The following is a 13,628-nucleotide window of genomic DNA, read 5'->3' on the forward strand; positions in this document are numbered from 1 at the left end:
GGTCAAAGAAGAAATCTCAAAAGAAATTTTTTAGTGTGTTGAACTAAATGAAAATGAAAATACAACTTACTAAAATATGTGAGATACAGTGAAAGCAGTGCTTAGAGGGAAATTTATAGCATTGAATGCATATATTGGAAAATCAATCACCTAGGAGTTCCCATTGTGGCACAGTGGAAATAAAGGGAAGAAATTATACCAATTCTGGAGTTGCCGTCGTGGCTCAGTGGTTAACGAATCCAACTAGGAACCATGAGGTTGTGGGTTTGATCCCTGGCCTCGCTCAGTGGGTTAAGGATCCGGCATTGCCATGAGCTGTGGTGTAGGTTGCAGACGTGTCTCGGATCCCGCATTGCTGTGGCTCTGGCGTAGGCCAGCAGCTACAGCTCTGATTAAACCCCTAGCCTGGGAACCTCCATATGCTAGCCTGGGCCCTAGAAAAGGCAAAAAGACAAAAAAAAAAAATTGTACCAATTCTCTATAATCTGTTTCAGAGACTAGAAGCAAAGAGAATATTTCCTAACTTATTTTATGACTATCATCTCAGTTCCTATTGTAGTTCTTGGTTCTTACTGGAGCAATTTCAGAGAATAGCAGGTTCCTTTTCTTTACTCTCCTTTCTTCCTTGTGTGGATATTAGGATATTCACTATTTTATTTCCTAACTCATTCTATGAGGCCAGCATTACCCTAATACTGAAACCAGACAAAGACAATACAAGAAAAGAAAATGATAAGCCAATATCTCTTAGAAAGAGATGTAAGATGTAAAAAGTCCTCAACAAAATATTAGCAAATCAAATCCAACAATGTATAAAAAGAATTATACACCATGAACAAGGGGGATTTATCTAATGCATGCAAGGCTGGTTCAACATTTGCTTTTTTTTTTTTTTTTAGGGCCACACCCATGGCATATGGAAGTTTCCAGGCTAGAGGTCAAATCAAAGCTATAGCTGCTGGCCTACGCCATAGCCACAGTAACTCAGGACCTGAGCCATGTCTGCAACCTATACCACAGTTCATGGTAATGCCAGATCCTTAACCCACTACATGAGGCCAGGGATTGAACCCTCGTCCTCATGGACACTAGTTGTGTTCATTACCACTGAGCCACAACTCCTGGTTCAACATATGAAAATCAATTCATGTATTCCATCACATCAACAGGCTAAAAAAAAAAATCATATGATCATATCAATAGATGCAGAAAAAGCATTTGACAAAATTCAACACTTATTCATAACAAAAATTCTCAGTAAATTAGGGATACAGCTGAACTTCCTCAACTTGATAAAGAATATCTACAAAAAGGCTTCAGCCAACCTCATACTTAATGGTGAGAAACTAGAAATCAGACACAAGGCAACAATGTCCCCTTTTGCCACTCCTTTTCTTTTTTTCTTTCTTTTTCTTTTCTTTTTATAGCTGGACCTGTGGCATATGGAAGTTCCCAGGCCAGGGGCTCAATCGGAGCTGCAGGTGCAGGTTATGCCACAGCCATGGCAATACCACATCTGAGCTGCATCTGCAAACTATGCCACAGCTTAATGACAATGCCAGATCCTCCACTGAGCCAAGCCACACAGAGACAACACTGGGTCCTTATCCTGATGAGCCACAATAGGAACTCCATCACCACTCCTTTTCAACATCATACTGGAAGTTCCAGCTCATGCAATAATATAAAGGAAACAAAAAGTATAGAGACTGAGGATGAAGAAATGAAACTGTCTTTGTTTACAGGTGACATGACTACCTATGTAGAAAATCCAAAAGTAACAAATAAAAACTCCAGCAGCTAATAAGCAATTGTAGCAAGTTTGGAGGACACAAGATTAATATACCAAAGTTAATAACTTTTCTATATACCAGCAATAAACAAGTGGAATTTGATATTTAAAAGCACATTTAGGGAATTCCCATTGTGGCTCAGCAGGTTAAGAAACTGACATAGTGTCTACGAGGATGCAGGTTCCATCCCTGGCCTTGCTCAGTGGGTTAAGGATCTGGCATTGCTGCAAGCTTCAGCATAGGTTGTAGATGTGGCTTGCATTTGGTGCTGCCGTGGCTGTGGTGTAGGCCAGCAGCTGCAGCTCTGATTCAACCCCTATCCCAGGAACTTCCATATGGTGCAGGTGTAGTCCTAAGAAAAAAACAAATAAATAAAAAGCACATTTATGGAGTTCCCGTCATAGCGCAGTGGTTAACGAATCTGACTAGGAACCATGAGGTTGCAAGTTCGATCCCTGGCCTCGCTCAGCGGGTTAGGGATCTGGCATTGCCGTGAGCTGTGGTGTAGGTCGCAGACTCGGCTCGATCTCGCGTTGCTGTGGCTCTGGTGTAGGCTGGCAGCTACAGCTCCGATTCAACCCCTAGCCTGGGAACCTCCATGTGCCGCGAGTATGGCCCTAGAAAAAGACAAAAAGACAAAAAAAAAGAAAAAAAAAAGAAAAAAAGCACATTTATATACCATTTATATTAACACCCTCCAAAAATTAAATACTTAGGTATAAATCTAGAAATATATATACAAGATATACATGAGGAAAACTACAAAACTCTGATGAATGAAATCAAAGAAAAACTAAATAGATGAAGAAATGGTTCATGTTTGTGAGTGGAAAGACTCAATATTTTCAAGACGTTAGTTTTTCTCAGCCTGATCTATAGAATCAATGCAACTCCAATCAAAATCCCAGGAAGTTATTTTGTGGATATCAACAAACTGATTCTAATGTTATACGGAAAAGCAAAATACCCAGAATAGCCAACACAGTATTGAAGGAGAAGGACAAAGTTAAAAGACTGACCCTACCCAAATTCAAGACTTACTGTAAAGCTACAGTAATCAAGACCGTGTGGTACTGGTAAAAGAATAGACAAATAGATCAATGGAACATAAGACAGAACCCAGAAATAGACTTACATCAACAGAGTCAGCTGATCTTAGACAAAGAAGAAAAAAGGCAATAAAGTGGAACAAAGATAGTCTTGGGGTAGGGACTTTGCCCACAGTATGCAGAAGTTCCCAGGCCAGGGATCAAATCTGCTCCACAGAAGCAACCTAAGTCACAGCAATGACAACAGAGCCTTAACCCACTGAGCCACCAGGGAACTCTCACAAAGATAGACTGGTTTTTTTGGTTTTGTTTTTTTTTTTTAGGGCCGGATCCTTAATCCACCGAGCGAGGCCAGGGATCGAACCCACAACCTCATGGTTGCTAGTCAGATTCACTTCCACTGCACCATGATGGGAACTCCATCAGTTTTAAATAAATGCACCATTCTGGTGGGGGATATTGATAACGTGGGGCAGGGGGATATGGGAACTCTTTGTACCTTCCTCTCAATTTTCCTTTGAACCTAAAACAGCTCTTAAAAGTCTTTAAATATGAAAAAATATATATATTTCATATGCATGAAAACACTCAGGAAATAAACTAATGAATATCCTAATATCCACACAAGGAAGAAAGGAGAGTGAAGAAAAGCAACCTGCTATTCTCTGAAATTGCTCCAGTAAGAACCAAAGAACTACAATAGGAACTAAAATGATAATCAAATAAGTTCTGGAGTTTCCATTGTGGCTCAGTGGTAACAAACCCGATAGTATCCATGAGGATGCGAGTTTGATTCCTGACCTCACTCAGTGGGTTAAGGATCTGGCGTAGCAGTGAGCTGTGGTGTAGGTTGCAGATGTGGCTCAGATCCCATGTGGCTGTGGCTGCGGTGTAGGCCAGCAGCTGTAGCTCCGATTTGACCTCTCCCCTGGGAACTTCCACGGGCCACCCCCTAAAAAAATAAAGTTCCTAGAGATGTGAAATATTAGACTGAGTAAAGAGGAGACTCTCCTTCCCCAGAAACCCCTAAGAAGATAAGACCAGCCAGTCAGGATGACCCTGAGGCAGGGGCCGGACAGTTCCTTAGTAAATATAAATCCGGAGTTCCCATATCATGGCTCAGTGGTTAATGAATCCGACTAAGAACCATGAGGTTGCGGGTTCGATCCCTGCCCTTGCTCAGTGGGTTAAGGATCCAGCGTTGCCATGAACTGTGGTGTAGGTCGCAGACGCGGCTCGGATCCTGTGTTGCTATGGCTCTGGTGTAGACCGGTGACTATAGCTCCGATTGGACCCCTAGCCTGGGAACCTCCATATGCCGCAGGAGTGGCCCTAGAAAAGGCAAAAAGACCAAAAAAATTAAAAAATAAATAAATAAATATAAATAAATCCATGCTAACCAGATGCCCTACAGCAATCTCCTAAAAGGAATCCCCAAGATCAATCTTACTTTTTTCTCTTGCTCCTCCTCCACTTCCTCCTCCTCCTCCAACTCTGACTCTTCCTCTTCCTTCTCCATGCAGGAATCTGAACTGTTAGCCCTAGAGAGCATTAAGTCTACAACAGGAATAAGAAGGAAAGGCTAAAAAAATTATCCAATAAAAAAATTGATTCATTAGTGGAGCTGATTCCAAAGAATCAGTTTTCAAACTTTTTCATATCCAAGTGGTATTTTCTCCATAAAACACGATCCTAGATCATGGTTCCACCCCTTGCAAAGACCTGTCACTATGCAACATGCACCCTCCCTCCTTACTCTCTTTTCTCCTCCACTTCTCTCTTTACCCCTCTGTCTATCCATACATCCCAGATACTTGGTCAATGGCATCCATGGAGAACCTCCTATTATAGAATTCAGAACTAGGCTGATGACATTAGATACACAATAAAGAAATGTTTAAGTTGCTGCCCTCATGAAGGAATTCCTCTCCACCATCTCTAGTCCTTAACTCCTACTTATCCTACCTTTTCCTTCCCCACCATGGTCAGATCCACTGTATCGGCTCCAGAAACCAAACAAATTAACCCGCTCCTGAGGGAACCAAGAAACAAAGGCATTATCCACTACTCTCCCAGGAGCTATTTGTGCTTTCTTGTTTTCAAGATTTTTTTGTTGCAGAATTTTTATACATATTCCACACCATTTTCACTTTAAATTTCACATTAGGGAGTTCCCGTCATGGCTCAGTGGTTAACGAATCTGACTAGGAACCATGAGGTTGCGGGTTCAATCCCTGGCCTTGCTCAGTGGGTTAAGGATCCAGCGTTGCCATGAGTTGTGGTGTAGGTCGCAGGTGCGGCTCAGATGTGGCGTTGCTATGGCTGTGGCACAGGCCAGCAGCTACAGCTCCGATTAGACCCCTAGCCTGGGAACCTCCATACACCGCGGGTATGGCCCTAGAAAAGACCAAAAAAAAAAAGAAAAAAGGAAAAAGAAAAATAAATTTCACATTAGGTTTATCTATATTTTTATGGAGATTAACCAGTATAATATATTACATTATAATACATAATATTATTATTATTTCTTTTTCTAGTTTGTTTACAGTTCAGTTAATAACTGGAAAGGGGAAATGCACTATTTGTAGTGCTCTGCCCCACCCAAAGGCACAATTTGAGAGTAAAAACTGACTCCACATAAAAGAACGGATAAGATACATACAACTGAGACCTGAAATTAAACAGGAAAGTAAGATGCTCCCTACCACAAACTGACTCTGCCTGGGTTTAGAAAAGATCCCATTTGTCCAAATATAAGGAAACGAATGGACAATTTAAGGAGTCAAGGGAATCTGGCCTGGGAAGAAAAGACTAGTAGTTTTAAGATCAACTATAACGGATAAGAACAAGCCAGTTTTCTATAGTAGGGGATGTATGGTTTGCTTTGTGTCGCAAGTCCCAAAAAGGAGCAGGTATGTGATCTAAACTCTCCCACCTGAATACTGATCTGCTCTGCCTCTTGAGCCATCATCAGGGCTGCCCCAAGTTTCTGGCTGCAGTCCTTATTCCTGCACTTTTTCTGAAATAAAAGGAGATTAGAGTCAATGATAAATATTAGCTGTGAGCTAAGGTGTAGGTCGCAGATGCAACTCGGAGTCTGTGTTGCTGTGGCTGTGGTGTAGGCCGGCAGCTGCAGCTCCGATTGGACCCCTAGCCTGGGAACCTCCATATACTGCAAGTGCAGCCCTAAAAAGACTATGCATATTTTTTTTTGAGAGGTGACCCCAACATACTGCTACTCACCAGACGTTATCTTTACAACCATTTCCAGTTTCTGGTACTGATATGATACTTCTATTCTTCATCTTTTGAGCTTAGAGACACAAACCCCCCTTACATCCAAATAAAACTCTCATCAACTTCTAGCAATACTTTCAACCAACACTTTGGTTTCCTCTCCAAAGTAAAGCCCATGGAAATTTTTAAAGGCAAGATTAAAGGATTTCCAGTGATTGCACTTCTAAGCTTCTCACAAGTTTCTTCAGATCCAGATGTTTGATTTAATACTCACTACCTGATTTTTCTAAGGTCCCAGAGCTTCTGGGCCTCTGATCATTTGTAAGGCTAATCCCCCAATTATAGGGAGAAAATATTGTTTCATTAACCATCCTTCTGCAACCCTGGTAGAAAGAAGAGTCCTTCACGAATAACCACACCCTTGCATACTTGGTTAGACGTGGGACTTTCTCTAAACACAGCTTCCCCTAGCACAGTCAGGTTTAACAATGGGAGATTTAGTTTTTCAAGTTCCCTGTATCACAACTGACCCCGGAGAGTTGCTCACCACTCCAGCTAGCTCCGGGGACAGCTCCTGGAAGTTCTTTAGCATGTTGACTGGGATCCAAGCACGAGAGACTGTTTCTCCAAAAAATGTCACGTGGTACTTGGACTGAAATAAAAGATGGTTCTGTTACGGCCTCTTGTCCTTCTCCATGCTTTGGCCCTCCAGCCAGAAGGGGTAGGAGAACTTAGGATCCACAAGGAAGGGAGTGCTGGGCTTCATCCATTCCCTTAAACTTGACCTACCTACCCCACCTCACTCCACTGTTCTTCCATCCAGACCTCAAGACTAACCAAAGCATATTTATCAAAAACATAAATGTCCTGACAGAACACACTAAATCAACTATAAAAAAATTTAAACCACAAATGTCCTAATAATGAATAAATATTTAATTTAATTAAGTACAAGTTTATTTCCATGTTTGTCACTCCAGCTAAGTATCTGTTTCTGCTCATGTCTGCTGGCTCTGTTTATACTTCTAACTCTGCACATCTGTTAGGATGGATTTGTTCATTACTTTGACCTAGCCACCCTGAACCAAGAAAACTCACCGGTAGGGAATCAAGATGAGAAGCAAAAAGAAAATATTCTCCCAGGTCAGGATCAGATTCTACCATTCCTGGCCACCTGGAGAAGACAGATGGGTAGAGGGGACAGAAGGCGGTTAGATGAACAGAACACAAACTCATCAATATACATGTACAGAAATCAGCAATGTGTTTGGCAAACAAAAGATCCCCAAAACAGAACCCTCTGTAACTCCCCACAGTGGTCATTAACAAATGACTGAAGTGACTTCCATCAATGCACAAAGAACCCCAGGATTTTCCTAGTAAAAGTATCTTATTGTTCTAGGTCTTCTGGAAACTTCACGAACAAAATCTTCTGACTAGTGACATCTCCAAAGAAGAAATTATTCCACTCTTCCTGGTTCTCTTTACTTTGTACATCTCTCAAATCTCAATGTATTAAAAAAAAAAAAAAAACTTGGAGCCACGTTCCTCTTTCTACCCATTCAGGGTAGAATTGTCTGACCCTTTTTCCCAGGAAGATACACCTCCACTGTGAAACTGCTAGAAAATGTGCTCCTGCAAAGCCTCCAAGCTTGATACTTTAGCTTCTCCCCCACCCCGTGAGTTCTATAAGGCAGGTACCACTTCCATTATAAATGCTTTACATTTCCATCCCCTCCTTACTGATTCTACCACTCCCAGTTCATGAGGGACTGCCATGGGCCCTACCAGGGGTAACCGTATTGCTTGGCCCAGATGATGGATCCTGGGATATAGGAGGCATAGGCCACATCACTTTCATGCCCTGTCCAGGTCTCCTCAGGGATATCACAGCGATTATACTCTGCATCTGCCAAAACAGAGGAGGAAAGAAGGGAAGGAAAGCGCCTCATAAGGTGAAAATCTGGATGAGGGCAAGGAGAGGACAAGCAGAAGCTGGCATATGCATCAGGCAGGACCAAAAGGACACCTGGGAGACCGGCACGGAGGAAGAATAACGACCTGAAGGAAATGCAGCTAGAGGCAGGGGAAGCAGGAGTGTTGCCTCGTTATGCTCTGTAGCAAGTGATTACAAACTTCTGCCTATACCCCACAGGTCTGACCCTGCTCCCATCAATGTACCATCACAAAGGTAATTTCTCTGAGACTTTTTTCTTGTCTGTAAAAGAGTTGAGCGAGACTAGATCATCATAATCTCTTTCAAGTAGTTTCAAACATTCTAGAATTCTAAGCCACTGCATCTCTCTCATCTGCTTTTCTCCATGCATCCCATATCCCTTCCTACCCACCTACCCAATACCAACAATCTAATCAGAATGACAGAGTCAAACCAATGCTGAACAGGATGGAATTCACTCAGAATATATGTTTAGATTCTAGGACCCGCCACCCAACATAACTCTTCTCTTTCTAGAAGAAAGGCTGTTTTCTTCTAGCCGCCTCCCCTTTTTGTGGTCTTTTTGCCTTTTCTACGGCTGCTCCTGCGGCATATGGAGGTTCCCAGGCCAGGGGTCCAATCGGAGCTGTAGCCACCGGCCTACACCACAGCCACAGCAACACGGGATCCAAGCCGCATCTGCGACCTACACCACAGTTCACGGCAACACTGGATCCTTAACCCATTGAACAAGGCCAGGGATCAAACCTGCAACCTCATGGTTCCTAGTTGGATTCGTTAACCACTGCGCCATGACGGGAACTCCCTTCTAGCCCTTTTTGCCTGATTCATTCTGATATATCAGGAAGATCCTTTCCTCTCCTCTAAACACTAACACCTGGAATTATAACTGTAATTCTGTCATATTTTGGTCATTGCAGAGACAATGCCAGATCCTTAACCCACTGTGCCCCAGCAGAAACTCCTATTTTTGTCATATTTAATCTAAAGGATGCAAGCAGAGAAAGAAAGGAAGGACCAATAAAAACTGATTTACAAAAAAAAAAAAAATTCTACTCCACTCTACCTGTATTCTGGTCACAGGACCAATTATCTGGAAGGACTGAGGGGTCAATGTTCCCACGTAGCCGCCTCCATTTCTCACAGTTTGGAGAAGAACACTGGACCCAGACTAGACACTGATCTGTCACAGGAAAAAATCTGAAGTAAGAGACTCAAAAATGTGTTCTTCCTTCTTCAATTCAATTAAAATCAATATACTTCCCACCACCGCATCCCTGCTGGAATCACATAGCCTTAGAGATCAACTAGTCCAATCCCTGACTTATAAATGGGAAAACTAAAAGCTCAGAGAAGATAACAAGGAGTTCCCGTTGTGGCACAATGGTTAACGAATCCGACTAGGAACCATGAGGTGGCAGGTTTGTTCCCTGGCCTTGCTCAGTGGGTTAAGGATCCAGCATTGCCGTGAGCCGTGGTGTGGGTTGCAGACGCAGCTCGGATCCCACGTTGCTGTGGCTGTGGTGTAGGCCGGTGGCTACAGCTCCGATAAGACCCCTAGCCCGGGAACCTCCATATGCCACGGGAGCGGCTCGAGAAATGGCAAAAGCCAAAAAAAGAGAGAAAGAGAGAGAGAGAGGGAGAGAGAGAAAGATAACTAACAGCTGAAGATCAGTCTAAATTGGTGGCAAAGCTGAATATAAACCCAGGTCTCACATCTCAAGCTTTCTTTCATACCATGCTATCATCTCCCCTGCCCTCAAGGCAGAAAGGAGTGTTCTTTGTATTGACAGTTCTTTAAAAGGTTGCCTGGCATCCTTCTGGCTAGTGCCTCATTCTCTGCTGTCATGTCACTACTAAAAGTACTTTTGAAGGACTAATCAGCATCTCTTTTGCTCATAACATCCAGAGTTCCTATTTGAATCTCAACAAATTAACCTGACACCAAATCACTAAATTGCAGCCCTTGAGACCTGAGTTCACTCCCCTCCAAAAGACAGGTCTAAGCCTGTTTACTTCAGGCCCTGCTCAAAGGCCAAACATGCCTTTTATCCGTTATCTTCCAAATTTTCTCTATCCCCCCATCTTCTAAGTTGACCCAATGCCCCCCACAGCCTCTACTCGCTCCCTCCCAAACCCTTCCACTACATTCTTTGGAATTCCAGACAAAAGCAACAAAAGTCCACATATTGTCAACCTCTTCTCTGAACCTCTCCTCCTTTTGAAACCTGGTGATGCACTAATGACAAGGCCCCAACCTGACCCCTGCAGCCCTCTAAGTACAGTCTGCTCCTTCTCACATACCCCAGGCCAGAAAGTGGGGCCAGCATCATCCTTGCTCCCTACTGATATTTAGTACCTTCCCTCCTATAAAAACCCTTCCTCCCTTGAGGTCCATGCTATTGGATTACACTGCCCTCTCATCTCCCTCATAAAGATGTTGGCATCTGGCATCTGGTTCAGTCTCCTCCTGTCCACCTCCTACCCTCACACCTTTCCTTCACCTCAGGAAGCCACTCTCATCCTGCATGCCCCACCCAGTCATCTGCAGAGACCTCACACTCCCCTAAACACACTTATCCAAACATCCCTCTCTGATAAAAATGCCCCATCCTTCTACCTCACCTGCTCAAAAACAACCACAGCAACTTTCACTTTGTCTAGATCTCCAATCCTACCTTCCTCTCAATCTAGTAGCAACCTCTTCACTCTGTATTTACACAGATTTATTACCTTAGACTCTTTTGCTGATATCTTTAACTCCCTTCCCCTCTGTCCTCCCTCCCTCCTAGCTGGCAAAACACAACTCTGAATGAACCCACTCTGCCTTTTCTGTGCCTATACCCATTCAGTGCCTGTTGCTAGAGAACAATCACACAATCAGGCACATAAGTACATTTATATTCATAATAAGCATCAATCAATACGTTTCTCTACTAAATTCACTATCAAATTCTACCTTAAATGCTGAAACACACAGGAGGCCCTCCATCTCACCAAAATCAGCCCTCAGAAAAGCAAGTGAATTACATTCAGCAGTTGAGGATATTTGCATCATTTCAAAATATCTCATATTATGGTTCACTTTCTAAATGACTTTATTTTGGAGAATATAGCACTGGTGGGGAATGATGTATTAGTCTGAAAAGTGCCACTCAAAGTTTTGGATGTTTATGGAGGTGACCTGGCAAGACTAGAAAAAAAGAGTGGGGAAAGGGCCAGGGACCTTAAAAGTGAACAGAGATGAATAAAATAAATGGTGGTTGTGAAAATAATGAATATTCATGAGGAAATAAGTGGGGGGAATCATCCTAATGCTATAAAACTAGGTATTTGTGGTTTAGGATGAAATTTCCAAGGACAGTTTTTAAAGACATTCAGTTCCTTAAAGTTTCCTTTCAAACAACTTAGAAGGTGTGTTTGAAAACTGCGTTTGAGGTTCCTGACGTGGCTCTGTGATAATGAGCACTGATGTCATAGACACATGTCAAAAGCATTTCAGTTGACTGCTCATTCCTGAAATGCTAGTTTCCTTGGGTTCTGTGATTCTTCATTCTCCCGCTTCCCCGCCCATATTTCTGGCACCTCCCTCCTCAGTCTCCTTTACTGGATTCTCCTTCTTCTCTGTCCAATCTCCAGGCCTCTAGTGTATATCTGTGTGTCGTTACATGTGAAAATGGATTTCAAGGCTAAGGGGATGAGTGAGCTGGCCTCAGGAGAAAGTGCCGCATGGGGAGTGAAGACCCGTGATCAGGCTTTGGAACCTCAGCTCAGAGACCCTAGAATGTTTCAAGAATGAGCAGTTAACTGAAATGCTTTTGACATGTGTCTATGACATCAGTGTTCACTATCACAGAGCCACATCAGGAGCCGTGCTGAGCTCCCCGTTCCTGCAGTCGGCTTGCTCTCTAACATCTCTATGTGGATGTCTCACAAGTCTAATGAGCCCAAACCCAGATGCTTGATCTTACCCTACAGAGCTGCTTTTTCCCACCTTCTTTCACATCCAGTCGTCTCTGGCATACCCTCTCTGCTCTCTTAACCTCCCAATATGCAGTTCATTACCAAGTTCTGACAATTTTACCTCCAAAAATCTTAAAACCATCCACTATCTCCCTTTCATCATCCTAATCCATACCACAAAAATATCTAATCCTGGCACTAACTTCCTAACTAGTCTACTCTTGTCTCCCCATACTCAATTCTCCACTTAATCACCAAGGGGATCCTTTTAAAACATCAATTTGGAGTTCCCGTCGTGGCGCAGTGGTTAACGAATCTGACTAGAAACCATGAGGTTGCGGGTTCGGTCCCTGCCCTTGCTCAGTGGGTTAAGGATCGCCTTGCTGTGACCTGTGGTGTAGGTTGCAGACGCGGCTTGGATCCTGCGTTGCTGTGGCTCTGGCGTAGGCCAGTGGCCACAGCTCAGATTGGACCCCTAGCCTGGGAACCTCCATATGCCGCAGGAGCGGCCCAAAGAAATAGCAAAAAGACAAAAAATAAAATAAAAAATAAAACAAATAAAACATCAATTTGATGGTGTCACTTCCCTGGTTAAAACCAACCAGTGGCTTCCCATTGCACTTAAGATAAAATGCTCACTATGTAACATGGTCTTTGATCTAGTCACTGCTTCCCTCCTTACACTTATCCAGAGCCACTTTTCAGCCTTGCTGCCCTTCCTATCTGAATCCCAATTTACACTGGCTTTCTTTAAGTACCTGCAATATGCCAAACTTCACCTTACATAAAACTCTTCCCCCCAGGAGTACCCGTCGTGGCGCACTGGAAGTGAATTCAACAAAAAACCATGAGGTTTCGGGTTCGATCCCTGGCCTCGCTCAGTGGGTAAAGGATCTGCCGTTGCAGTGAGCTGTGGTGTAGGTCACAGACGCAGCTCGGATTTTGCATGGCTGTGGCTGTGGTGTAGGCTGGCGGTTGTAGCTCCAATTGGACCCCTAGCCTGGGAACCTCCATATGCCTCGGGTGCAGCCCTAAAAGACGAAAAGACAAAAAAATAATTAACTAAATAACTAACTAACTAAGTAAATAAAACTCTTTCTCCTATGCTTCACTCCTAACTTCTACTCTTTCTCCAGGTTTCAGCTTGAATGTTATTTCTGTACAAATGCATTTCCCAAATGGCCAGATCTTAATTAGGTCTCCACCATTTCCTCTCATGACATTCTTTTCCTTCCCTTCACAGAACTTAATGCAAATTTTATTCACTGGATACTCCCTTTCTACTTCCTACTGCATGAGCACCCCCCCTCTCTCCTTGACAACTATGAGAAACAGGAAGAAAGGGTCACTGATAGTAAGAGGCTCACCCTGGGCAGCCTTTCCTCCTTTTCACTACAATCACAATTCAGCTCCCTGCCAAAGTGTGAACATCCAACTCCCAGCCTAAAATCAAATCCTCACCATAATTTTGAGAGTTATAGGAGATGGAACACCAACATCCAGACTACCAGCCTGCCCAGATGAGACTTATACCTCCAGCTCTTTACATTTCCACATCAATACAAGATGAAGAGTGGTTTACTGCCCTAGATCATCTCGTTTGGCACCTGCAGAGTCTTTCTAGAGTTT

General features: G+C 43.2%; 1 protein-coding gene across 7 annotated transcripts in view; it reads right to left on the reverse strand.

Moving 5' to 3' along the window:
* Positions 1-13,628, reverse strand: part of ZCWPW1 (zinc finger CW-type and PWWP domain containing 1) — a 37,513-nt gene that overhangs the window by 10,926 nt on the left and 12,959 nt on the right. For all 7 annotated transcript variants that reach the window (XM_005661906.3, XM_013995437.2, XM_013995431.2 and 4 more), the window contains 7 exons: positions 9,103-9,219; positions 7,868-7,988; positions 7,178-7,253; positions 6,627-6,731; positions 5,778-5,861; positions 4,808-4,874; positions 4,293-4,399 (listed from right to left, as the gene is read on the reverse strand). In XM_005661906.3, the coding sequence (XP_005661963.1) occupies positions 4,293-4,399; positions 4,808-4,874; positions 5,778-5,861; positions 6,627-6,731; positions 7,178-7,253; positions 7,868-7,988; positions 9,103-9,219 (677 nt within the window). The remainder of the gene's footprint in view (positions 1-4,292; positions 4,400-4,807; positions 4,875-5,777; positions 5,862-6,626; positions 6,732-7,177; positions 7,254-7,867; positions 7,989-9,102; positions 9,220-13,628) is intronic.

Source organism: Sus scrofa, chromosome 3 (assembly GCF_000003025.6).
Source record: "Sus scrofa isolate TJ Tabasco breed Duroc chromosome 3, Sscrofa11.1, whole genome shotgun sequence".
Lineage (NCBI taxonomy): Eukaryota > Metazoa > Chordata > Mammalia > Artiodactyla > Suidae > Sus > Sus scrofa.